The sequence below is a fragment of the Echinococcus granulosus genome (assembly GCF_000524195.1).
Source record: "Echinococcus granulosus chromosome Unknown EG_S00010, whole genome shotgun sequence".
Taxonomy (NCBI): domain Eukaryota; kingdom Metazoa; phylum Platyhelminthes; class Cestoda; order Cyclophyllidea; family Taeniidae; genus Echinococcus; species Echinococcus granulosus.
This window is the reverse complement of record NW_020170390.1, coordinates 1068700-1095806: the sequence shown is the minus strand read 5'-3', so window position 1 is coordinate 1095806 and position 27107 is coordinate 1068700. Positions and strand designations below refer to the sequence as shown.

Here is a 27107-nt window from a genome sequence, read left to right as displayed (position 1 = left end):
AGAATGGGTGTCGGATGTCATGCGTTAGCGGATGCCAATAAGCCTCGAAGACCGCCTATTCCTTTCTCACTTCTTCAATCTTCTTGAGTGAGAAGTAACTTTTAAATTCCAACTCTGAACTGAGCAATAATTCACGCTTGCAAGACCACGCTTTGCATACGGTGGACAAAAGACGCGGGTGTTTTTATGGCCGCAAAAATGACGGCTGAAACTTGACTTCTCGCTGCAATTTCATTGCGTGCAACTAAAACTTGGCCTAGTAGCACTCGGAATCAGCCAACCAGTAGGAACAGTCCCACCCCTAAAGCTACAGGACAACAATAATGACCCTGCATCGACGGCCACCCAACCTATCATCTACACGACCATGCTCCCATGCGTATAGCAGACTACAGACCCAATTGTTCACTTTCAATCTCTCGTCGAAGATCGAACACCTACGCCAGAGATATACTCGACACCAGACAATTCGAACGTGCACAACGATGCCTTCTTCTTCAAAGACGGTCAAAAATATCCCTAGTCCTATAAGACAACGCATGACCACATACCACCGCAAAACTTGCCCGTGAGACGATTTGTACTCTAAAATGAGGGACAAGGGCTGGGTCATTGTCTTCCTCATCCTCCGTACTCTCTTAATGATATTCCTCCAAGTGACCATCACATCTCCTCCGTACTAGACCATTACGCACGAAACCGAGCAGAATGCTGATAGATGGATGTGAGGTAGGGAGATGGAGTAAGCTAGGGCTAGGTTATTTGCTTCTACAATTAAAGATGCAAGTTTAAAGCTTGTGTTTCGGTGGGAAGAGGAGTAAAGTTAGTAATGGTTATTATTCCAACAAAAAAATATTTTAAGGAGCTTTCTGTGCTTATCTAAGTCTTAGCACAAAAACCATTTTAGCATCTTAGGGTTTCAAACATGATCGTCAAATTCTAAGTTGAAAAATGCAATATATTAAATGATTTACAGGAAAATTTCATAAGCACACAAACCTCAAACAACACTGAAGCAGAAATTCGGTTCTCCAGTGTAAAAATCAAAGCCACTTTCCACCTTCAAAGCACAGGACTGTTTCTGCGACCCCAGTTTATCGCTTAGGCCGGGATTTAGAAAGACGACTCCTGGGTGAGGACCAGCCTTACACCACTCCACTTCCTTGTTCACTTCAATGGGTCTACTGGGTCCCCCTACCACATGCCACATCTCGTCAGCTATGCGCCACTCCGCCCACAGCGCCACCGCATTGACTGATGACCCGTCGGCAGTGGAGAGTGTAAGGGTTTGAGTTTGAACGACCTTAGCGCCAAGAGTGTTCGGTGCCTCGGGGCCGTGAGCAGAGAAGGTGGGTGGATCGAGTAGGGATATCTCGAAAACAGAGCTCGGAAGCGACCGTGCCTTACCCGCGTACTGCCACAGAGGCTGCGGTTCTACTGGCGCATCGGTGGCCGCTGCAGCCGACAAAATCATTTTATCGAAGAGGCGTAAATCGAAGCCCTCGCAGTCAGCTCCAACAGGCGCGCGGATCTTCCAGAGGTGTTCGAAATCCATGGCTACTGCGCAGATACGCAGATGTGTGGGTGCCATCAGCCAACAAGAGTGGCGAGGCAATCGCTCCTTAATTTGCCCAAAAACGTACCAAAATTTAATGGAATTCCAAGGAAGCAGGGCAGTTATCACAAAGGGTTCCGATATTACGCATATTTCCACGGGTGTAGGGGATTTTTCAACAAAGCTTTCGAGAGAATCCAGTAGATTGTCTACATTCTCCTCGAGCCTGATATCGGAATGAGCCTTGCGGTACAGAGGGTCCATTATTTTTAAAGACATCGGCGAGGAGTCCAAATGGAATATTGTAGCTTTACTAAGGGGAAGGGATTGGTGGACCTGAAGTGGGATATGAGAGGCATCGGAGACGATGACGAGCGCTATAGAAGGTGTCTGGAGAGCAGATACGTGGTCGATGACGAATTTGGTGAGGCGAAGAGAGTCCTCTCGGAAGTGAGGATGGTTGAGTTGGGCAAAGCGGGAGCGAGGCCAGGCGACGTGGGTGAGGCAATGACAGAAGGGCAGATGCTGTTCGGTGAGAGGGGGCGAAGAGGAAGCGCGGTGGAGGTCCAGGTGTATGGAGAAGGCGTCGTGAGAGAAGTCGACGCAAAGCGCTTCACCAGCGGAGAGGGCGAGGGGACAGCAACGGGGAAAGTAAACTGCCTGCATCCAGTGTTCACGCCATGCTGGAGTCGCACGCGGGTCGCCAGGCCTAGCCCAGGGCTCTGCGCCCACTGGAGCCATGGTGATAGCTGGAACGTGATCGGATGGCTCCATTTGCAGCTCCCACCACACTATCACAGCGTGCGCTAAGCCGCCACGGCAAGCTGTTATTGGGTTCCCATCCACTTCTGGTAGGCAAGTGAGATTAAAATGCGATCCAATACTTTTAGTATACAGCATAGAAATGGCAAAAACGATTTAAATAAACCAATTTTATGGGAAATATTATGACCAAAATATCAGCCGAGCGGTATGATTAGACTTCATGCAGGTGAGATATTGGTAAGCACTCACAAAGCAGCAATATGCATTGTTTTCAACATAAATTCATTCTGATCAAACAGGAAGCCAAAACTGAACAATTTTACTACCTTGAATGGTTTGGACGGATTAATTTACAGAAAACGGCATATTTTATAACGAGAGAAATCGAAAATTCCAACACTTCGGCAAACTTTGGTACGATGAGTATGCTTTTATTTGATAATTTTTGAAAGTAACTCAACAGGTCTGCAACTGTCCTACTGACTTGTTAGAGCACTGAGCGATTTTGTTGTGATTTCCAAGCTAAACGCACCTATTCATAATCACGCCTCTACTTCAGTTAATGCAATGATAAAATAGTTTGCAACGTAAACTCAATAAGGTCCTTAACATGTGCAAAGGAGGAGCATCACGATGGAAGAAATTACACTAAAAGCAACAAATAGAATTTAAAAGTGCCCACTGCTTTTGTGTACAATAATGTGCGACCAGAAATGGTGGTCAGAAATCATTTTTCTAACTATAACTTTAAAGTAAAAACGAAATGGAAATAAATGATAAGAAATTAAAATTACAGACCTAATCAAACCCAAAAGACAATTGTTTCAGCTACCAAGCTCTCAAAAAAAATTGGCATAAAGAGAAAATTAAAAGAGGAGCCCAGTTACCAGTAATCCGTTTCACCTCCTCAAGCTTTAGATTGGAAGAATATGGAGCGAAGTTAAATTCATGGAACATTAGGGGGCTCTCAAGGAGGCACCGGACAGCACCGCGATCCTCATCGCTTGTGATAATCTCGTCGTGAACAAATTTGAGACGCGATACCTGGAGATCGAAAACGACAGGTGAACCGTGACAGCGACGCATTTCCACCGAGGGGAAGGACAAGTCACCTCCGAATGGTTCGATTTGATTGTGAGACCAGAGGAACGGTGACTCTACGATCTAGCACAAAATCAAACAGCTGAGTAAATGATGCATACCTGTAGATACATTTTGGCCTTGCAGGGAATGAGGATAGCATCCGGCGTAAGAAGATTATCAGCAGCATGAAGATATACCTTCAGAGCGCCTTCTCCAATAAGTTCTGTGTCAAACAGCTCCGCAACAAGAACGTTGGCTTTGCGTGGCATATCCTCACCCACCACCAGATCTGTGGAGTGTTTGTGAATCAGCTTCACGCGTTCTTGTAACCCGTTGGCTTGCAGGATGCGTTGAGCGCAAGTGGCAACCGGACCAAAGGCTTCACAGGCAATGACCGAGTCGGCACCGACTCGCGCTGCCATCATCGAGAGAAGACCAGTTCCACTGCCGATGTCCAGCACGTGCACCTCCCGTCCAGCGGCCTTCATGCTCGTAATAACGTGGCGCAAGGCCTCGTAGTAGCGTTGGTTGCGATCGCGGTCGTGTAGCATATCAGCGTAGGCAGATTGGGCAACCTCTTGCTCAAAATCATAATCTTCACCCACATTATCCCACTGCACCATGCCAGTAGTCGGGTTGAAGCGAGGAATGAAGGTGCTGAGGGCATGGCGAGGAGAGCTTTTCATGCATGTGGCCATCTTAATTCGTGACAGAAGACGCATGAAATTCCGCATTGTTATGCCATTTGCAGACACGCCAAGATAGATGGAGAATGGTCCACCAGCAGTATGATTAAAGAGTGGGAAAAAACCAATTTAATAAGCAGAGATGCCGTGGAAAACCAACAAACGCACTTCTATAAATTACTCATAACAAGGCATACAAGTGCAATGAGAGGACCGTTAAAAAGAAGCATAAAACCACCAATAAATTATTCTTGTGAGCATAAAGTATGTTCTAAAAACAGAAAAAATTACACCACGAAGCCCGTGTTAAATAATCTAGACGTCAGAACTGTTCCCGAAAAATTGGAGGCGCACAGACTTCGATTGTGAAACCATGGTAAGCATCCAAAATAACCATAAAGCCGGATTTTTAAACAGCAAAAATGAATCCAGCCAGAAAAATGCAAAGCAAGACCTAGACTGATTTCTTCCTCGCAATAAATAAACACCACAGCGTTGGTGATTATCAGTTTAACCCCTGAATTGCGAGGCCTTAACCGACCCGCCCGATAGGGCAGCACGATTAAAGCGCTTACTAACAAAATAAGGGATAGAGTAGAGTCCTTCCTCAAAAATGTTAAAGTTACAAACATTCTTAAGGTATAACTTTGCAAGTTTCAGCGGGATTTCTAAAAATTAAAGATAAACACGCAAATTGTTGCTAGGATGTGCTATAATTTGATGCAAGTGCCAAACGATCAAATGATGACAGGTTGAAAGCTTGCCTATGGGGACACGAGAACAAGCATTCTACAACTAATTCATTTTATAAAAATTCCTTTCCTTTGTTCTTGTGCACCCTTTTCCAAATGTAAAATTAATTTGAACCTAGATTTACGAGGATATTTACATCAGCTCTTCACTACACTTCTACTAACATATGTGGGCATCACTCAGGGTTTTCCTTTATGTCATATTAAGCCACATCATTATGGGGGAAAATCTATTTTGAACATACCAGGAGACTGTCGGCACGACTGGGGTGCCGTTCCTCTGAACGGAAAACCAACCTACGAAGGCTGAACGGGCCGTGTAGATAAGCATAACATCATTCCTATAGCTGGCTTATACAGCCATGTGACATTTAACAAAGTATTTATTATTCAATGGGTTAGGAAATCAAAATGGGACCTGATTAACCTTAGAGCGAAAATGAAGATGCATGGTAAACAAGGTAAGTATTTCAAAGGTGGAAAAACTTATATTTAGGATGAGGAGGACAAACTACTCACTAATAGTGTACTCATCTACAATCTAGGTCTAAATTGGCATCAAAAGAAATCATGCATCACTTACTGAAGAATTTACTGGTGTCCCATACTTCATTTGAACAAATGATACAGTTCAGCTTCCGAAACTGTTTATCTGATAAAATGGTTTTAAGAGATGAATTAAGTTCCGCCAATCAACCCTTTAATGTGATTCACGCCAGAAGTCAAAATAAAGGGGCCGAATTGCCAAACCACTACTATTCTTCTGGCCATTGGAGAACATTCCCCCACTGAGGAGCTCGAGGGCCAAATGTGCTTACAGCCCCTGACAAATGAAATCCATTTACAATACAAATGCAGCTGCGAGAACAATGGAAGTTTCTCAAGATTTGGGTTTTTTGACCGAGGATTAAACGTTTGTGAAACTAAATTTACTCTACTGTGTGTTCAAATTACCCCATTTTTACTCCGGATTTAAACCCATTTTAAAAAAACATTTACACAATATAGATGTTTTGAATTTCGATGCCTCTTAAAACCTCTTAAGAAACCCTAATTGTAAACCCCATTCAGAAACGGTATATATGGCCGTCTCAAGACATATACTAAGGCGATTTTTTTGACTCTTAAAAATACTTAATTGAATGCAAGCTCTATCACCAATCTACTTGACATCAATCTCGTTAAACTACATCTGTGTAAGGTCAGAAAAAGAAAAAAGAATTTATCTAAACGCACTTTACAGTAGGATTCAAATGCACTGTAGCCCTCTGGCTAGCGTTTCCAGAAGTTCTGGAACGCAGTGCCAAGATGCAATAAAGTACCATGTGAAACTAAGGGTCAAATCACAGACAGATGAATTCAATAATGACGAGGGGGAAATCCATGCCCAATAATTACGCCATCCTACAAATTGCTTGCTGCTCATTTACACTAGCACCCTTTAAGATGTAGTGAGGTGGCCAATTCGGTCCAGCGCAGGATCAGAAATTAAAAAATCTGAAGCAAATTAAGCCTCAAATTTCGTGAACGACGATGCGAGACTTCGAATGCAATAAACAAAGTCAGCCCTGACCCGTTATTGAGAAGTTCATCCTGATTAAAAGAGTGCAAACACAAAGATTGTTGTTAGGAGTGAATTACAACCAAAATCGAGATTTCTGAATGACCACCGGATTTTTCTCAACAAACATCTCATGCCCCCATAAAATGGAGTCGCACAAGGCGTGATCTTGAGCATGGCCATGCATTAGCCCCAAATTTTAGGCGCAAAGCTTCCTATTCGGTGTTTACAATTTGACAACCATTTATCGTTTCACTCTCGTTCATAATTTTTCATCACCACCACCATCACCTATACCAACAGAGCAACTTTTGTGAATCATTCCTTTTCAAATAATCAGATTTGCATACCCCAACAAAGAGAGCTATGACGAAAATAACGCTTAAAAACCCAGTACCTATTACTAATTGGGAAGCTAGATTAACAACATTTGAGTTGCATAGTCTAACATCATAGCATCAGCAAACCACCAACTTGCTCTGGCCTTCTCGAAGTGAATTTGTGTCCAAAATTCAACAATAGTGGCCATCATTGCCATAAGACAAAGTGGGTTCTCTTCCAGAAGAAAACTTAAAAATTATCCAGAAAAGTGTTTGATTATGACACGGTATAGAGGTAGAGCAACAAAAGGCTTTTTTTAGCTGAACCCGAGAGGCTGCACTAATATACCGATGCAGCAAGCAGTAAAGCGGAGTTTGACCGCCTCCCGCTCCCCCAAATTGACACATCGTTCTGAGCTTGCAGCAATTTTTACGGTCTCGCAACAGCCAGTATATGGCGTCTTGGCCACATCGCTTATCCCTTCTAGCAACAGCTAAATCGTAAAAAAAACCATTTTATCTGCACCAATTCTTGTATTATGCAACTATTCATATTTCTGTGTAAAACACTCCCTTGTTATGCCTGAATGAAGATCAGCCATAGGCCAAATGAGTGTCCTGATCAACAATTGTACTTTTACCAAAAGTAAATTCATAGGTCTAATTCAACCCGTGAAATGTGAAAAAAAAAACAATGTATTTTGAGACTTAAAAGTCTACTTTACATGTGGATACAAAAAGAACAACTGTGAATGAGTTTTGTGTGTGTGTGTGTGTGTGTGCGCAAAATCTGGATTATTTGGCGGGGCAGGGTAAAACCTCTTGCATAATCACCTGCTCGATTCTCCCCTTAAGGCAGAACAATGCCCTCGAGAACTCAGTGAAACATCTTACCGCCTCCACTCACCCACTCATTTGCAGTGGAAAAGTATAAGACCAAATTGAATTAAAGCCAAATCGAGTGAGCATGAAAACAACGAAATCGCATTTTGATTGAAATGGAGGAATGAAACCTCCGACGAAGGTACAATGGACTCCCTCAGATAACAAGATTCGCCTACTGCCCCGCTCACCGATGCAACTTCAATCCTACCGGATAAAGGAATCTCCTAGACAGTACGACAAAAGGGAATAACTGGAATCAGTGCCATGCATCTCGCTAGACCTCTTAAAAGTAGTTATTTATTCAACAGGCAGTTTGCCGGAACACCGTCCACAAAGTGCCTGGGTTTCTCGAACAAAGAAAGAACAAATCAATATCCCCAAGGTTCTCAGCTTTTGTTTACTATTATACCACACTATCAGTTTACCAAACCATCTTTTTACTTTGCTACTAACCTCCCATTCGCTCTTCCAATAACAATTTCGTGACATCTTGATTAATTCAAAAACTCATCTCAGTGTAAATGGATGTAAACAGCACGGAGATGCAGGCATTCGGCCGGTGAAGAATGCGCACAAAGCACGTGAGTGAATCACACGGCCGCGACGGCATCGATGCGCGGCTGCAGCGCGGAAAAAGGGCCAGCCGCTCAGCCGCCCGCCCAGCCGCATGGGAGACCGGCGGTGAGACGAAGTCGGACACTGAGGCGGTGAAAACAGCTCTAGATGCTGTTGCTTTTCACCTAAAGTGACTCAGGAGAAAGCAAATTAAAACGTCAGTGGATAAAGGTGGACTGTTTTGACCGAAAGCCCATTCTGACCAATCACATGCATCCAGTACGCAATCATTTAGTTAAAGTGATCTAGCATAGTTTGAAACCGGTTCCTGAACAAGAACTAATACCACCTGCTAGAGTAGAACCTCATCGGTGTTATCTATCAGAGCCTTACAAAGTCCTGTTATGTGGTCATGATGGTTGGTACCGGATACACTAATTTGGGCGGGATGAGTCTTTTGATGAGTGAACTGGCAAAGAACACATTAAGATTCCTCCTGAATATAGCACCTGACAGCATTTTAACAACATACCTCAGGTCTGAAAAAGCTGCACCACAAAATTCTCAAAACAACAGACCTCACACCCACTGAGCACCTCGTTTGCCAAGCATTGAATTACTTGTTGCTAAAAAAGTGGGTTGATCACCATACCGCCTGTAACGGCTCTAATCTGAAGTGGTAGGGCTTCCAAAGGAGTAATTGGCGTTCCTTCCCACTAGCCTCTGCCATCCTTGAACAAACGAGGTCCATAAAGTACCCAATAAGAAAATTCAAGTAGTGTTTCATTACCACTCGGTTTTAGGAAATGTCTTTCACGTCAATTTTCTAAATAAGTCTCGTTTGATAGGTCACGTGCGACCCAATTTATCAAATCCCATCATCCGGCGCTAAATGGGAAGGCGACGAGTACTGCGGACGAGAGTAGCAACGGCTGTACGTTGCCCCCTTGTGCATCCGGTCAGTTACCATGGTTGGAATGAAAAACTGGTCGGCGCTTTAGGAAATAAGCCTAAGTATGTGATCCCTCCATGACACGGTAATAAAGCTTCGGTGTACAGTGACGAGTGTGATTACAAACAAGCCAAAAATATCGTTGGCGAAAATAAACGTCAAATACAATAATAACGCTGACGGCTCCAAGCCATACCTGTAGAATCCACTCAGATGGCGTTGCCTCCAGGCAGGACTTTTCACCTTGCATGAACACATCGCTAAATGAATGAAAAAGAATCAAATACAAAGAAGCAACGACTAAGCTCCTTTAAGCAAGAAATGTGCCATTCTTGACACTGTTCCAGCAACGAAAGAGCAAGTGGAGTCGCACTGCTGAAAGAGCCCAAATCAAACAAGAAAAACCATTCAGTAGTCACAAGCGCAAGGAATATAAAATGCAGGTACTCCACTGTAAATGCAACGGGGAGAAAGACTTCAACACAACGGGAACAAGTCGCATGTTGCCATTGGCCTGGTGCACTGTGGCACGACGTGTCGCATGAGCGCTTCACACTAATGCCGAAGTAGAGGCCAGAACGATCGCCGTCTTAGGTAACCGCTTGCACTCCGGAAATTCCTAATCCCACACAATGAAAACACAAGAGTTGGAAATTCTGAGAGGGTAGCTTGTTTTTTCTTCAAAACATCCAACATATGTACAAGGCAGTGCAAACACGCGATATTATCCCCAATAAAAATAGCAAGGGAGAGGGGTAGATTGGTTGGAAAAGGTTTTACAAGAGGGAGGTGAATGAAATCGTACATATGAGTAAGGCCTGTGAAGTGATGATGGTGGAGTGGGATGGTATGATGTGTAAGTACAGTTATGTATGAAGACATGTGCAGCTAAATCTTAGTCCTTAATCTACATTTTGTCCCTAAGATATCCTTATCCCCTGTGTGAGTGTCTATTAATTTGCAATACCCCTTTAAAATCATCCCCATGCAACATCTGCCCGTTGCGTCTTGCCCCGGAGAGCAAGCGGCTACGGCGTGTGCGTGCTGTGCTGTGTGGTGTTTACTGTGACCCCTTAACTATCCCGTCCCTAATTAATACCCCATCTACTTAAAATGTCTGTGATTGAGGTGTGTGCGTTTGTGTTATGTGAAAAATGGTCTTAGTGGAGGGTGTGTGGAAAGAGTGGAGGGAGAAATCAGCCGAAAGTATTAGTTTTTCCGCGTGCACAAAAAAACGACCAAGAACTGAGGGACTATCAGAAGAGAGAACGAGCTGACTGACGGACAGAGACGAGCAAAAACGGCCAGCAAACTACGTACTAGTTTGTGTGTGTGCGGGTGTGTGTGAGGTGTGACAGTAACAAAAGAAGCGACGAAAAAGCAGGCGAGCGAAGAATGGACGAATGTGTGTGTGTGTGCCCGTGCGCGTATGTGTTAGGTGAATGCGTGTGGGCTTCTCCGTTACGTACTCAATCAGCCCCGGTGTCGGGAGATCGCGAGACTCTAAATAAATTACAAAACGCACTAGTAGATGAATAAAAACAACAATGAATGTGCCAGCGCCACTAATCACAAGCCTAACAGCACAGTGTTTTAAAGAAATTAAAGTGATTTGAAAAACAACCAAATTTCACGGGCTTCGATCAGGAAGGGCACTATCAGTAGGTTCTGTGGGAAAACAAATAAAAAAGAGGCTAAAACCAACCTGGTGGCAACAGCGATGGCTGCATCCCGAAAGGACGCCGAGTTGATAAAAAATGCGATGGTAAACGGAGATAGAGGGAGGAAGATAGACAATAAAGCGAACGAGCAGACGGACGGACAGAGGGCAACAGGCAGATGCGTTGATAATGAGCGGAAGAAGCATGAGGTGTGGCGACGACGGCGGCACAGCAGTAGCGGCAACTGCAAGGGAACGACGACGAGAGTCAACGTCCCTGTCCTCCTGGTCACCACCCGCCTCTCTCCGTCTAGAGGCCGTACTGGCTGTTAAGTCGATTGCGCAGCATTGGTGGACACTGAGTCCAAAATTTGTTCCATGCCTCCTCCCCAACCTCCGTTTTAAAAGCCACCAAAATCTACAGGGGGCAGCGATGCATTTACCTTTTTTTGACCTTTCAACTACACACCCATAGCTAATACTAACACAGTTGTGGTTCAAACTTGAAATCTTAGCAAGCAAGCAGTAGACAACCTTTCCATTATAGATGCCAAGAACCTATTTACCGAATAAAACTTTTGCTTTAAATCATCCTTGGGATTGTTCCAGGAGGCGACTGCGTCACAGAAGAAGAGGAATTCGTTCATCACACCCTGTGGATTCAGCGTTATCACATTGCAGATGCCTCGAAATGCACTGTCCTTCTCCTCATTATCACGGATGTTGCGCAGAGATAGACACCTGTAGATTTCAAAAAAGCATCCCCTATAGCCACGTTCGAGCACATTCTCCAACCATCTGCGTGATTTCTTGCCTAATTGGTGTTACTGAATTTGCGGCAAAAAAAGTGCCACGGCAATCAAATACGCACGGATTTCGATTACTTTGAAAGAGACACTCAAGGCTTTCACTTTTTGCAATTTAAAAGGAACTTGCAAGCCCGCCAGTTTGATTCCACAGCAAAAAGATTTGGAATTTGCCTACTGAGACAGTCAGAAGCTTACCAGGAAAGTTTCTACGCAAATCTGCATAGCAAATCACATGTTAATCGTCACTTGGGGTAAAATAAATACACATTCAGGTGTAAAGTTGAATGCTGGACAAATCAAATTTAAAATCCAAAATATGCCATGATCATCAGGCAGAGCATTCCTCGACTATCTACGGGGCAGATTTTTTACAAGCCCCGACCAATAGAGACCCTATTATGATGGGATAGCCAATTTCCCACCAATCAGTATGCACAGAGGAATGTTTAATCCAAGCGCCATAGATGCCTAGCCTACACATGCGCGTCCCCAAGCGTGTGGATATGCGGGCCTGGATGTGCAATGGCGTGCCCGAGAGCCATATGGGACATGGTGGGGTACCGTAATAAGCGCACGTCTTGCCTTGAAAGTAATTCCATCCTACTACTACCCCGCCTACCATGACTAGCAGCCTCCACTGAGGTGGTAAAGAGGAAAGAGGTGAAGTCACCCGTAAAACGAAGCATCTCAACTGGGATGAAATTTGGGGCATTAAACAGTATTAGGCCACCTCCTAATAATAAATGCAGTGTACCAGAGCTTACCATGCACGGATAAAGAGAGGCAGAAAGGAGGAGATCTCTCTTGGGCACACGTACCCCAGACGCCCGATTGTGATAGCTAAAGTGTGAGAGAAGTAGAACTGATGCGCTAAGTAAGAGAAATGTTTGAATCCAAACATCTGTAAAGTTCGACTAAAAATCACTGCGCTGGCAAACACACAACACAAGACCGCTCTCATGAAGATACAGCGAGCACCGCTTAATGCAATCGTGCTGAAGCGAGCAGCTCACATGCAAGAGAAGTTAACCAGGCACTCTCAAAATAGCAAGCTGTAAGTGGTGTTTGTGACCATGGGATCGAGTAAATTTAAGAGCCGAAATAATTTGTGCCACAACCTAACGAGAAATAGATTGGCCTACGAGACACGCGAGGACAAGGAAACTATAACAATGTGATCGAAGCTCGAGTTGCACTCATGAAATTTCCCAGCGGCGCAAGCAACAGGCACTGAACCAGCTCCGTTCGGACTCAATTTTGAAGAGGGAACCTGTACCCTGACAAGGGGTGAAATGCATTGACAAGCTGCGGAATGCGCACCCGGTGACAGATGGTGCCCCCAACGGACCCTGACAGTGAAATGAGGACCACCCGCAGTCAAGCGGCACTCACTACGATCTGGCATCGAACTGGAGACCTGAGTACCTCACATCTTGGTGAACGAGTTAAGCCCCCTAATTAATTAGCCCGCAGTACTACTATGGGACTAATGGATGAAGCGAACTCACCGGCATTTTCATGAAGCGTCTTCGGTGCATTTTGCCGATTAATAATCTCCACCAAGGGTTGGATGAAAAGTGAAGCGTATGGCTGCATCTCTTCGCCTAGGTAGAATGTGTTGCGCAAGGTTATCATTGAAGCAACCGCAGTGACGCTAAAGCATTAAAATTGGAAGGATTTTTAACACAAAAAAGTAAATCTACAGAATTAGCAGTTTACTTGAACGAGCGGGGATAAAACAGAGAATAAGAAGGCACAGAAATTCCAAGATATACTCTGTGTACATTGTGACAAATTAGTAGAACAGAAACACAAAAGGCGATGTGGGTTAAACTGAGTATTGGCGCTAGCTTGAAGGTAGACAACGCAGCTCGTCATAATACACTCTTGCATCATCAGAACAGTCGAGTCACATCATCGGAACACCGGTTACAAGTCACGGAGTATCAACAGTTCTGATTAAAAGCATTAAATAAGCGTAGAATTTCTTCGGGGACTGAAAGGTGTATGTGCTGGACTGGACGAAGATGAAGCAAGTGCAAATTATTATGAGGAAGGAAGTGACTATCAGACAGGGAGGTCCATTCCAAAACCGGTACCGTCAATGAGACAACTACAACACCCTAGAGAGTGCAAAGACGCAAAGCAAAACAGTCATCCTACGCACCCAAAAGGTCTTTATAATGTGGAGTATTAATGCACTTAAGGAAAACCTGCGAGGCATCATAATTGCCTAATCTTCTAAAAATGCAACCGAAGTAGCTTTTTCAAACACAGTTAAAGTGGATGTGAGTGGGATAGAAATGGAAATAGTCTCAGCTAAAGGAAAGAGATTCAGAAGCTGGGTTGGTGTGGGGACATTAAAATGAATATGTTAAGTAGCTCCTAGTGCGTGAAAAGCGTGAAGTTGGTGGACGAAAGATAGCAATGCGTTCAAATAGCTTATTGCTCCGGAAAGTATCGGAAGCAATTTAGGCAAGTACAATGGAGGCAAACGAGAATATGAAACCTCTAAGAAGCTTGATTACAACTCAAATTCTCCAGAAACCCTAGAAAGCTACAAAGAAGGATCACCCATCTGCATGCAGATCTCCCCGATGGCCCAAATAGCGTTGTTGCATACGGAGATGTTGGGAGAGGAGAGGTTCTGCGCAAGGACGCTCATGAAAGCAGCCACTTGGGGTTTGATGTGAGCGAAGCAGACCTTCGTAAGATCGCCGAGGAGGGCAAAAGTGCTCTGGCGCACGTCAGGCTGCTGGTCTTGGGCGCACTGGTGAAGCAACGTGACGAGGTTGCTGTTCGCCATCAGTGGCTCAATGTGGTTTCCCAGGCCCTCTGCAATCCCGCTCAGCAAGTCCAATGATACCACCATGAAATCCTTGTCTGGCTGCTCATACAACTCTGGTTGTTGCGCGTTTGCCTGCAGGTCGGGATGTGGTAAGAGGGACACTATCATAATCGACTAACACGCATCCTATTTCTGCATTGCCACGTCAATCCCCAATCCAATTGTGCACTCCATACCATTGCGAACCAAATAGCTTCGATAAAGACACTTGTGTTCGATATTTAGTTCTATGAACTAGCAGAACTCAGATAAAAAAAGACGAGAACGGAGGGTAAACTAAATTAAGTCTGAGAGACTGTAATCACCGTTGAGATTATGGGTAGGAAAACCTGATCTTCAGGGTATTTTGGTAGCCAGTCTATCGTGTTGCAAGCTAAGTTCCTCTGACAATGCGACAATAGATAATCACGATGGACTAATAAAACAAATAAAATTCAAACCTTAGGAGTTCCAAACATTGTCATGCTAGCGAGTAAAAAGAAAGCTGGGACCCTAAAGCATTTTCGGAACTCGGTACAAACAATCTATTGTGCTACACCATTGATGTGCGGTCTCAACCATGGGATACTTGTTCTAGCCTCCAAGCCCTCTGCGATGCCAGTAATAAAGTTGCATCTAGCCGTTAAGATGTGGTCTGTGCTACACCATTTGAGCCTAAGTTACGAAATACAGAGCAGCAAATTCTTGCCACTCCTACGTCAGAGTACCGAAGGTGTTTACAACAAAAATGAAGCGTCGACAGTAATTACATCACACCCACTTTCATTGCATAACGTGAGGTGGTATAACGAATAGGAATTCGCAAACATTAATTCACACAAGCAATTTTTGAATAATCAACGAGATTAAACTAGGTGTTTTCAAGTGACAATTAAACTCACCATACTCTGCTGGATAGTCTTCTCAACCAGCGTCACACATCGGTTAAATACAGGTGCGCAATAGGGTAAAAATCCAATACCGAGTGCTGTAGCGACACTTGATAGACATTCCAAAAGGGGGAACAAGTCCTTGTCATCATCTCTAAGGTTGTTCCACTTGGTAAACAGAGCAGGCATTAATAAATCCTCGTAATCCTTCTTATACAAATTATGCCCAACAGAGTCAGCCAGAGTGCCAATCGCGTCGTAGAGAATAATCAGATTCTTGTGTTGATACTGGCCCAACGCAGTGACCAAAGTCTGAAGTATATGGTCTAAGTAGGGGCACAGATCTGTTCCAGCCTCCTCTTCCAGTGTGGCAAATGCCGAGCACGCCGACTCCTGAACGCGCTTGTTGGTGTCTAGGATGCGATTCAAGAGCTAAATAGGACACTTAGCGTAGGATAATTCAAACATACCTCGCCTACTAGGGGGCGCAGATATTGGTCGTGTGGCTGCCCAACAATCCAATTAGCGTATCTACTAAGAGTCCAACAGGCGATGCTCCGAATGAGTGGTTTTGGATCAGCCAGTGCTTTGATAAAGATGGTGCAAAGATCAGGGAGATAGGGCACCATGTCGTTCATGCAACCTAGACGGATATACAGTTGGGACAAATTTACACCTACCCTCAGCAATAGCACCGAGGACAAGGATGGCAGATTCCCGGTAGCACCAGTCTTGGGAAAGGAGATACTCCTTCGTGGTTGGGAGGAGGTATTGAAGAATTTCGCTGTGAAATATGTTGGCCAGCACGTCTAGCGCCGCCGCTGAGCACTTCCGCAGGGTCCAATTACTTACGTATTCATCGTCATCGTCATCATCATCATCGCCTTGCATGCGATTTCGTGGTTTGTGAAAACGTGGTTTGATATCACTGTCTTTGTCCGGCACATGAGAGTCGTTATCGAGATCATTCTAAGATAGGCGACCGTAAGAAAGTGAAGCGACTAATTACACTGAGCAAGGCAAGATCACTCTCCGAATACTTCATCCCTCGCACAAGCACTGGAATAAGACGGTCAAGATATCCGCTTAAAACTTGAAAGCATAAAGGTGCATCAGACAGAGAGAGCCAAAATTCACACGCCTCAAGTGCGGTAGCCTCGTCAGCATCTTGGGTTCGGAGCAAAATGTACTTCAGAAATGAATAAATACAAGAGAAAAACCCACTTCGATTATATTAGGCATATGCGGTAAGAGTATATCGACACGGACCTCAACGAGAAAGACAAATGCAGAACACACAAGTTTGACGACCTCTTTGGATGAGTCATCAGCTAACGCAAAAAGGGCTCGAAGGAATTCGTCAATGTGATTCATAAAAGCACGAGACTGATTTGATATGAATTGATTGGCACAGTGCAATGCGAGAGACCTATGATGCTGAGATGAGAATATAACACCATTACCTTATCTTGGGGTGAGGGTGCGAAAAGAATTGGATGAATTTCGGGATCAATTCATCTAACACATTAACGAAGCTATCATCTTCAAGATCATCCTTAGAATCCTCGCAAATTTTCTTAAGTGCATCAAAGGTACCCTAGAGTGTATGAACTTAAAGCGCTACTATACTTGAAGGAGATATGGGTCGTGAGTGGTGAGACTTTGAATTAGTTGAGGAATGACCTGCGGCCACGATTGCAGTCCACCAACACTGACAAGGGTTGTGATGAGAGTGCCGGCGGTTGAGCGAATCAAGGGATGTGGGTCGTTCATTGACCTAAGGGCTTCCTCCTTTACACAAGCAATAACGTCTGGTGGTTGCTTGCTGTACGTGGACGCCAGATGATTTTTCAGAATCAAACCGCTCATTGATCGAGTATATTCGTCTTAATTTGTTTTAGAACAGTACCGAAAACTACCTTCGCCAATCATTTTCGAGAATATAAATATAAGATACTTTGCAAAGTCCGGAGAACTGCTAAGAGTGTTTAACGTCTAGAATTATAAGCCAAAGAGGACTCCGAACCTCATGAACTCGACGCTGAGCATTTGTATCACCAGTTTGAGACGTGTGTAGTAGATCAAGAATCCCCTTTACATCAGACTCCTGCGGGACCCACGTCATTATCAGGAAAACGCATAAATGGCTATCTCCTGAAACAAGTGCGTTTCACAAAAATTGACTTAAACTAGAGAGTCAACCGTTGCAAAGGTAATTTACAACAAACAGAAAATTAACAAAATCAGTACATTGCAAACCAAATTTTAAGTTTAAGTAGAGGATTCACTGTCCATTTTCAGGTATTGATTTACGTTCTTTTAATAAAAGTTAGTTTTAGATTCAGATCGGAATCCTACAAGCTAAATCACAATTAAATATTAAGCAACATGCCCTGCAAAATATAAAAAAATGACTGGTACACTGGGAGGAAGTAGCCTAGGACGTGTCAATCACTACAAGCCGGACTGTACAGATTTTAATAAGGATTCTTGAAATTCATATGCCAATATATCTAGGAAACCTTAATTTTTAAAACGAAGGGTGTTGCTTTACAGTATAGGTCCCTAGCTGATACTTAATCCAAAGAGCCATTGGGTGTTAGGCCTACGAAATGCTTCACAGTTATTTTTCAACGGGAATCAACGTTTACATTCCATTTCCTTGAAATCGACTATATGACACATGAATTGTTATGCTTTTTTTGGAAACTTAGACATTTACAAGGCAATTCGGACTGCAGCGTCACAACACAATACACTTTTAGGGGTTAAGAGGTTTTGCATACAAATCTAGTAACCATAGTTTACATTCACCCAAGTAATTGTATCAGACGAGGCAAAACGGATGACGTTATGTCAAACAACTTGTGGAAACTTGGAACCACCCAAACGATGACTTCGTGATTTTTCAATTCAAGCGTTTTTATCACATTTTTTATTTTAGTAAACGAATTGAGTTTTAACCCATTGACCTGAGTGTTCAATCTAGAATTGCATGCCTTCCAGCTGAGCCTATGGAAGATGAGGAGGAGGATGTCTTGCTTTTCGAGAATAAGAATCTGTAATGTCTTAGATTTGGCAGTCTATTTGTTTTTTTTCTATTGCCACTAAGAACCCATTCTGTCATTTCTTCTGTAATCCTACACTTACCTGCGGCAGTCTTCATCGTATTCTAGACTGATTCGAACTTCTTAAAAGCTGCAGTTACTGGTAGTAGATTCAGTCCTTTTGTGTTCTCCTCTCGTGTTTGCGTATTTTTATACTTCTGGGACAGAAGTTCTGTTTTTCACCTTAAGGCAGCGCCCACTCTTATGGGCACTGTTTTTTATAGAAGTCATCCGTAAAGCCGTCCAATACTGACTTGTTGAAGGAAATTCTCCATCAAATTGCTGAAAGCATACACAAAACCTAGTTTTCATGAGAAACTTAGGAAAAATGGCACTTCCATATTTATAGAGCTATGTAGCTAGCGTATTTTAAAACACATTTCAGATGGAAGCCTCCGGTTTCTTTAACGGATTGCTCGTCGGAATATCTAAAAGACAACCCTGTTCCCTACAACCTCCTGAAGAATCCCTTTAAAAAAGACAAAACTGGAAGCGTTCCAGCAGAGTACGAAAGCCGAATCTGGAGTCGACTTGGAATGCTCAACGCTCCTGAGAAGGGCGTCGGACCCGCTGTCGGTTTCTTAAGTGATGCTACACCATCCACCCTCGATGAAGCAGTACGAAGTCCCTCTTAAACATTAACCTTCTCTCTAGAATCTCTACTATGCGAGATCTGTCCCACCAATTCGTTCGAAACGAGCTATCAAACGGGAACGCAGAGTAAGCATGACCTACTTCATACGCGTTTCGTCATGCTTTGTTTATGCGCGTGTTCTATTTGTTTGCTCCTGTTCTTAAGGCTCAGAAGAAGTCAAAGTTGTCAAATTGGTTCGATTTGCCACGAGGTGACTTCTCAAAAGAGAACCAGGAGGACCTTGAAGTTATTGCGAAACGACACATTTTGGATCCTGCATTGCATACTCGCAAAGAGGATGGTCGAAAGTCCTACTTCCAGGTTTGTTGCTATTTCGCAGTAGCTGAATATCTCCACACCAAGTCCAACGTATCTCATTTTTCGGCTTAATTTTAGGTGGGTACCGTTATGGACGACCCAGGCTCATTTTACGATCGCATTCCTCGTAAACAACGTAAGAAAAATCTGGTGGACGAGCTTTTGGCCAATGCGGAGTACATGAAGTGAGTTCAAGATCGTTGTTTATGCTCCACCGATGCACAACACTTGATCACTTAAGTAGCATCCTTATATGACTTGATATCAGTTGGCTAGCGCTTGGTTCCTTGTGTTCAGGCTTCTATTCTTGAATACCGCTTAGCAAAGGAAACATAAATTTTCCCCTTTATAGGAAACAACGTCGTCAGTACGCTATTTTGCAGAAAGAACGGCAAGAGAGGCGTGCTTCTGTGCTTCGCAAAAAGAGACAGCAACTAAGGAAGGCAGGCAAGATAAAAACAGTTGAGATTGAGGACCGGTCCCTTCGTAAATGAACATCTCCATGTCAATATTAATGTACGGAGCTGCAGTTTCCCTGTATAAAGGCTTCTTCGGCATATTTCGTATGTCTGCCCATTCGAATTGCAAAGCACAGAGCAGAGGAGAATTACAATCACTATCTAGGAGACATCAGAAAGCTTCATGAGTGTGAATTATTACTAATTTACTTCTGAGTATTGGTGCTAAAATGTGTGGTTGAAGATGGGAGGGTTGGAATAATACAATCCAGCCTTGACAGCGATTGGGGGCCACATATACATGAGGACAGGGAATAACATCTACAAAGGAAGTGGAAAAATGAAGTCACCTGAGCATCCGAATAGGCCGAGGCAAGCATTTGTGAATGAAGAAGGTGCAATGCTTCTGATTTTGATTTTTGATATTTTACTTAGCTGAGATGGCAAAGCCAATCGCGACCGTCAAGGCTAGTTACGCCACAGTTCAGGGTGATTTTTCAAATAAGGATTCTAGAATCATGTGGCCATTTTCCAAAATAATATTTCTTCCATCCAAATGCTGAATGCCTGTAATGGTTTTGACGATTAAGAACTCAATAAAAGGTCTAGGTGAGTTGTACTGTACGCTTATTCTAAGTGTTCAGAAATTGCTACGGCTACAAAGCAAGCAAAAGTGCGCTGGAGATCAGCCAACGGAGGACGGAGAGTTCTTTATCCCCACAAAAGCACTTTTATCTTTTTACAACTCCCGGGTTGTACCTTTGAGACAAATATTTGGGCAGCCAAGCTATCGTTGGTAGCTAAATAAATGTGAGCTTATATAGTGAGGAGGTCAAGAGGATTATAGCTGCAGCCAATGTAAAGGAGGGAGGAGCTTACTTAGGAGGGGGGATGGAAGGTCCAGGTATTCGCCTACGAGGCAGCGCCGTTGGCCGCTGAGGTTTGAGGCGTCTGATCGTTGAGTTTCGGGATCTTGGTCGGTACTGCGTCGTAACAGCGGCAGACATTTGCAAAATTCGCCTCTAATTGCTACAAACAAATGGACAGATTTAAAAATCGCAGCCCAGAGTCACTGCTACTTATTAATTGCCAGTAGGCGGGGATGACAAAAATTAACCAAAGACACAACTAGCAGGGGAATGAGGGCAAAACCTGATGAGGCATTTATGCTGACGTTCTATTGCGTGGGATGGTTAGATTTAAAGCTTCTTATTGCGACCCGACTCAATTTAACGTCTGATTCCCCAACCTACCTCGTCTACTGTTGGCGCTTGCATTCGTAATTTTGGAAACCCACGTAACTTGGGTCCTTCAATGAGGAAACGAACATTGATGCCTGTAAATACCGCTTGAATTGATGTTTACCCGGAAACACCATTTAGGTTTCAGGACATTTTGGAATTACTAACTGGGCTAGTCTTGACAATGATACCAACTAGGGTCGTCCAATAGCATGACGCGCATGCGGCACGTCCATCGGGGTGCGGCACGAAGTGACTTGCCCACACAAAGCTCGGTATGCAAGGTCAGGCGACCACGCCCATGCGCCACTTCCACGGTCAAATAAAGTAGACAGTACCACTGTTAATGGCGGTTGCGCAAAGCGCAAATAATTGCGTCACAAGGCCACTAGTAGATGTGGCGCGCAACTAATGAAAAAGAACGAAATACTCTCCTCACTTCGTTGTATAATACTGAACGGTCAAAAGTGTACCCTTAGCAGTGTCACGTGGATGCTGCAAAGATGTGCGTGGGAGGAGGTAAGTGAGACGCAGATTTGACGCGAAAATTCTGAATGAAAATAAACATTCAAATTCTTTCAATAGGTCAGCCTAACTGCCAGCAACTCTAAATCCACGAAAAATAGGTGATGCTAAACAGGTAAAATTAATCACCAAAAAATTAGATGAGTGAGTCGCACATCGCCGAAAGTTGTTCGAAAAACACAAGACGCTGCATAAATTGAGGCCACCCACAACCAATCCATAGTGCAAATATCTCATTCCAATGAAGCGTTACACAATCAAAATGCGGGAGGCTGCCTCTGCTGACCCTCAACGCAGGGCAGGAAAACCAGTGGGCAAAAATAGGCGCATAGAAGTCAGGATAGAAAGAGTTTAGAGCAAAAAATAACATAAACTCTGCACAACCGCATATGTTTGAGGAGGAAATGAAAAACAAAATCCCCGTTGTTTCAGGCTAATTAAAATGTTATGTAAGGAGGGTATTTGCCAAACCTCTCCGTAGAGTAGATTAATAAGCACACACATCGTTGGCTAATAGCCCACGCTGCATCCCAATTAGACGGAGGGATGTGTGTGCCAAGTGCCACGTCTGGAAGCCTAGCACCAAACAAGTAGGCGAGTCCCATAAAAGGCGCGCAACAAACGATGGTTCTGCATGCACGGAGAAAATCGTGTGGTTGATCTTTCCACCGAAATGTGCACTTGAAATAGACACCGTGCAAGTGTAAACGACGCCTGGTGATGGGAAATATACCGGGTGCGAACAAAAAGGCAGTGGGAAGGACTGATTAACGTGGAAAAGCGTGGCGATAACGAAGCTAGAATTAAATCATCTGACCTGGGAGAGTGGAGTGGCGATTAATGGGAGCTGGCAGGCGAGAAAAGAGCCCACTTTGCAAGCCACGCTAATCAGGCGAATAAGAGCCAATTACAAGTGTGAGGTATGAGAAAAACCGCGTCTCACCTGACGTACGTATGTCACTGCTTTAAAGAAAGTAGGGCAAATCTGACACACTGGCTTCAAGAGCGACAGGTTTGGTGGTTTGTAATCACACACGCGCACACTCACGGAACACTGGGTGAGAATTACAGCCAAAAAATTGTGTTAGAGGGATTGGTTTTTTTCTTCAAAATCCAAGGTAAGAATGTCACCTGCCTGAATGCACTGAGGACAGGCGTCCGATCACCGATTTATCATAATCCTTAAGTAATTATCGCAATAATGCCCGCATGACAAAGGTGAAAGCGCAAAAACACACAGATACGTATGGGACATTACCAATAACTTAATTATTAATTAAAAGAAATAAGTTAACTTTTGACATTCTGCGCTCCCCCATTATTTCATTCACAGATAGTCTTAGTCACCAAAACCTAGTTAATCGGACACAGTGAAGCGGTCAGTGCAATGGCTGAGAATCACATTGAACGCCAAAAAATGACGCAGCAGTACACGAAAAAAAGTAGGCGACTCATCCCCCGTCACATGGTCAACACAATGCCAAACAAGCAGCAAACGGTACACCACGCAGGGCACGTTCACAACGCGTCATGCTAGCCCTCACCCATAGTATCAGTGACGGTAGGTAAGATTTTAAATGGCATAATACCGTCCACAGGATTCAGACACTTTTGGGGAAAACGGGGAGTCCGGTGCGTACTATCAAAATAAACACCAGCAAATTGCGTGATTGTGAAGGTAGTCACGCGACATAATGAAGCACGACTAAGCTTAGCAGCGATCGCCCTTTGGTAGATCAACAAACAACAATTGCCATCCTACCATTTTATACATTAATGTCCCATAAATTTTGTAGATGACGACTCGAGTTATGCCTTGTGAAAGGGTATAAAGAGGATATGAGTAAGCGTGACAATCTTGGGGAAAATGGAAAATTCACAAACGCTCCTGCAAAACGAAGAGAGGGAATGAAATCTAATTTAAAAAAAAAAAAACAGATTTCCCTGTAAGTCCATGCCTCAAAAGCGCCGTCTCCACCTTCAAAAGTACTGCAAAAATTCAAGAACAAGGCCAAATGTGAAAATAAGTTCGCTATAAGCCAAAGGAGCATTCACATAAAGGTAGAGGGATGTTATGGTACTTTGAGGGTTTACTATTAGTAATACTAGACATTTGAGATCACGGATTGTGCTAAAAAAATACGGATTCTAAGTGATCCTGCAGAAAGCAAAACAAATTACTTATTGTACCGGAAACCAACTTCAGCATGACAATACGCACAACAGGTAAGGGTAGGTGAGTGAGTCAAGAAATGGTAATGGCTGTCTTTCATTTGCATAGATTGTGCCTCACAGAACTGAAGTTCGGTCTAGGAGCGATATTCCAGACTAATCATTCATTACCACATTAGCACAAATGTAGAGCTACATTAAAGGCGCAACGATAACTTTTTTTCTAAATTTTGCCATTAATTTCGTGTTTGATCACTAGCGCGTCTCATTTTTCACCACTGAAACGGAGATTGACTACTAATAAGCCAGGGCATGGAGATTAAAACCGAAAATGGATTGAATGCTGCGGAAGTGCTAAAATCATAAGGACATATTGCAGCATTTAACATAGGAAATGCATGAGATTTAATCGGGTCAACTTATACTTCATCACAGGTAGGAAGAGAAGGGGAAAAAAAAACTTACAGCGATTTTCTGCAGAAGATCACCCACGAGGTTGAGGGCAGCGATTCGGGTGGAGGGAGTGAGAGGGCGGAGAGTAGTGGCAAGGGAAGGTGTCCTGCCTCCCTCCGTCTGCATGCAGGCTTCGGAGGTGTCTACGGGTGAAGACACGACAGTAACTCATTTACCAGTGGGGCGATTTGACCACAGCCTTTTTAGGCGTCAAAGCTGCGGAAGTAGTCGCGACACAGAGAAAAGCATAGATACCAGCAAATTCAAACTGAAATTTCTTATGCAAGTGAGAACAACGCAGTAGTAAATCGAACGATGAGTGAGCATTGGGAAGTTGGCCAGTGGTAAAGATCTTTTAATGTAAGCAGACAAACAAGCAGATGTATTTGCTTAAAAGTGTTAAAATATGACGTAGTACAACTGTGAGAGTCCTATGGAAAACTGCAAGTATATAGGCGTACGCATTAAATGTGTATCGATGTCTCGAAACACACTATAAGTATGTGTGCTAATTGCGATGTGAAGTACGCATCAAGAAAATGCTTATATTCACGCGCACAGACCAACAGTGATCTCAGAAAGAAGCCATTGCAGACACATTAGGCTATGAAATTTGATTGGAAAAGTCAAATAAATAAACCACATTTGCAGTGGAAACTATAAAAAGCGAGTGCATAACATGTACGGGATGAGTAACAGAATAGAAAACAGAGTAGGTAACACAATTAAGCACACGAAATGATGAATATATTACCTCGTGTTGTTTGCTCAACTGTAACCTGTGGTGGAATGGCCTTTTCTGGGGATACTTGGACACGAGAACGGTGATTTAGTTCCTGATTTAAGTCTAGGAGGGATTTCAAATGATAAATACGAGAAACATATCACCAAGACAGGCAAAATTGTAAACCCGCGCACAAAGACGATTGCTTTCATTTACCAGGGTCTAAAAACTACCAAAGGCAGACGGCAAGAGCAAACATTATGGAAGATACCTTCTACGAAAACTTCAGTGTTTTTCAAGAAAGAGCAAAACAGCATGAACAAGCAGCCTTCAATGAGGAACATGGGCACCTCACCTCTAACTTCATCTTTTAATCTCTGTACACGAACATTGAGTTCATCCTTCTCGTAGAGTTCAACTTCAAGAAGGGCATTCTTCTCGAGGACCTGATTAAGACGGTCCTCGGTGTCCTCCACCGATGCCAAGGCATTGCGATTCGACCGCTCAAGATCGTCATTCACTTGCTCCAGCTGACGAATATATTGTTTTTGCTGAAACACTTCGGCTTTAAGAGTGTTGACCTCTTCTTGAAGATTTGTGACCTGTCTATTCAGTTTACCAACGAGAATATCGTGCTTGTCCTATGTAAATGATGCGGGAAGTAGTAAAAATTTGAAATGGGATACATGCGAAAAAGTGGAATCGCTCATTCGCGGGCAAAGATTGCTAACACGACTTAGAAATGCACTTACATTGCTGGTTTCAACCTGAATAGACAGACGTTCAACTTTGGCCTGAAGTTCTGCATTGTTCTTTTCCACCAATTCCAACTGGGTTTCAAGCTCTGTTTCAAGTTCCTTGGAATTCTGTTGAAATTCCCTAAATTCCTCCTTTTCCTCTTCCCACCTAATCAATAAGAGGTTAAACGATAAAAACCAACAGTCTTTTATATTCTTCTGCCTTCCCACGCCAATAATTTACGTCATTGGTATCGCCAGAGGCCATTTCGACCTTAAGAGAGAGATGCATACAGTATTACAAAAAGGGTTGACATTCAAGCAAGACATGTAGAATAGGGACAAATGAAGTGGAAATCGAGTTTAAACTCATGAGTAGCAAATATTATCATGGAAAAGAAGTTTGCATTAGCTAAACATAGTGCATACCATATGATACCACCCTAACCAAAAAAAACATAACAAAAGCCCAAGTACCTAGGAATCTTATTCAAGAATGCTTGATTTGAAGTCGAGAGGATCCATACAGCCCTAAAACATTAAAGCTTTGTTCCTCAAAAAAAAGCTGCCATTCTTTTGCAAAATGCGTCATCGCCAGAGATTAAAATTAAACAGACTACTCTAATTTTACATGAGACTCTGAAGAGAAGCTTTAAGCATACTAAAATGCACAAGATTGACAGTGATTTACCTAATAACAGAACTTAGAACTCCCCAGCAAGCCTGCACACCAGCTCAAAAAGAGAGCTTTTTTATATAGCGGATTAAGGCAGGACTATATTTGTTGTTGATTAGGATAAACAAAACAGTAATTATAAGAAATATTAAAATTAATTAATAATATTTTTTACACAACATTTGTTAAAAATATTTTAAATTGATTTTTTAGTAGGGAAAAATAAAATGATATGGTGGCACAAGGCTTCCTAGAAGTCGAAAGAAGCCATAATACTTGGTGAGATTGTGTATTAACAATATTTAGCAAAGATTTACACTGCTGGCACGAATCGAAAACTAGGTTGTAAGCAAAAATACAACTTGTAGAGAACTATGTGTCCGCGCAATCAAATGCAAAGTTAGACAATTTATCAAAGCATTACGCAGTCAAGTTCTCCATCCAAGTGTCGTCTCCCTCCAGTCCCATTGTTCTACCTCCCGCATTGGCCATCACAACGTAGTCGATGCTTAAAGCTAACACGCACGAACCACCAGTGCCAATCTTCGGATTTACATGCAACTGTAGCGTCCCGGGACTCCCTGAAGACGAAAGAAGACACAATACTCGGGCAGAATATATATTCAGCACGGAGAAGGTGTCTGGGCTATTGGCATGGCCCAAAAGGCCAGCCCACCCAGCAAGGTACAAGGGGGCTAATTCGAGGCACAAAAGTGGCGCCTCACCAGAACCGAGGGATAAACCACTATCGTATTACACAAC

At 43.4% G+C, this 27107-nt stretch overlaps 3 protein-coding genes across 3 annotated transcripts in view; 1 reads left to right on the top strand and 2 right to left on the bottom strand. All coding sequences in view use genetic code 11, as the record gives it.

Moving 5' to 3' along the window:
• Positions 1-1000: 1000 nt before the first annotated feature.
• EGR_02328 (Transportin-1) lies at positions 1001-17425 on the bottom strand (the record flags this gene model as incomplete). The annotated part of the gene is made up of 19 exons (XM_024491577.1): positions 1001-2403; positions 3208-3484; positions 3523-4060; positions 5087-5138; positions 7072-7216; positions 10820-11192; positions 11351-11515; positions 12348-12423; positions 13092-13187; positions 14158-14503; positions 15313-15732; positions 15771-15943; positions 15981-16269; positions 16310-16489; positions 16525-16729; positions 16764-16897; positions 16930-17186; positions 17220-17295; positions 17327-17425. 19 exons carry the CDS (start codon positions 17423-17425, stop codon positions 1001-1003), a joined length of 5304 nt encoding a protein of 1767 aa, XP_024354083.1.
• An 889-nt stretch (positions 17426-18314) lies between these two features.
• EGR_02327 (Deoxynucleotidyltransferase) lies at positions 18315-19853 on the top strand (the record flags this gene model as incomplete). The annotated part of the gene is made up of 6 exons (XM_024491576.1): positions 18315-18361; positions 18793-19024; positions 19062-19127; positions 19207-19362; positions 19438-19544; positions 19712-19853. The coding sequence occupies 6 exons, from the start codon at positions 18315-18317 to the stop codon at positions 19851-19853; spliced, it is 750 nt and encodes a 249-aa protein (XP_024354082.1).
• A 136-nt stretch (positions 19854-19989) lies between these two features.
• The window catches only part of EGR_02326 (Nuclear distribution protein nudE), a gene marked incomplete at both ends in the record, with an annotated part of 20779 nt that continues 13661 nt past the window's right edge, over positions 19990-27107 (bottom strand). Inside the window, 7 exons of the mRNA XM_024491575.1 lie at positions 19990-20138; positions 20697-20846; positions 24217-24351; positions 24963-25055; positions 25288-25573; positions 25685-25838; positions 25873-25943. Coding sequence (XP_024354081.1) covers positions 19990-20138; positions 20697-20846; positions 24217-24351; positions 24963-25055; positions 25288-25573; positions 25685-25838; positions 25873-25943 — 1038 coding nt within the window. The remainder of the gene's footprint in view (positions 20139-20696; positions 20847-24216; positions 24352-24962; positions 25056-25287; positions 25574-25684; positions 25839-25872; positions 25944-27107) is intronic.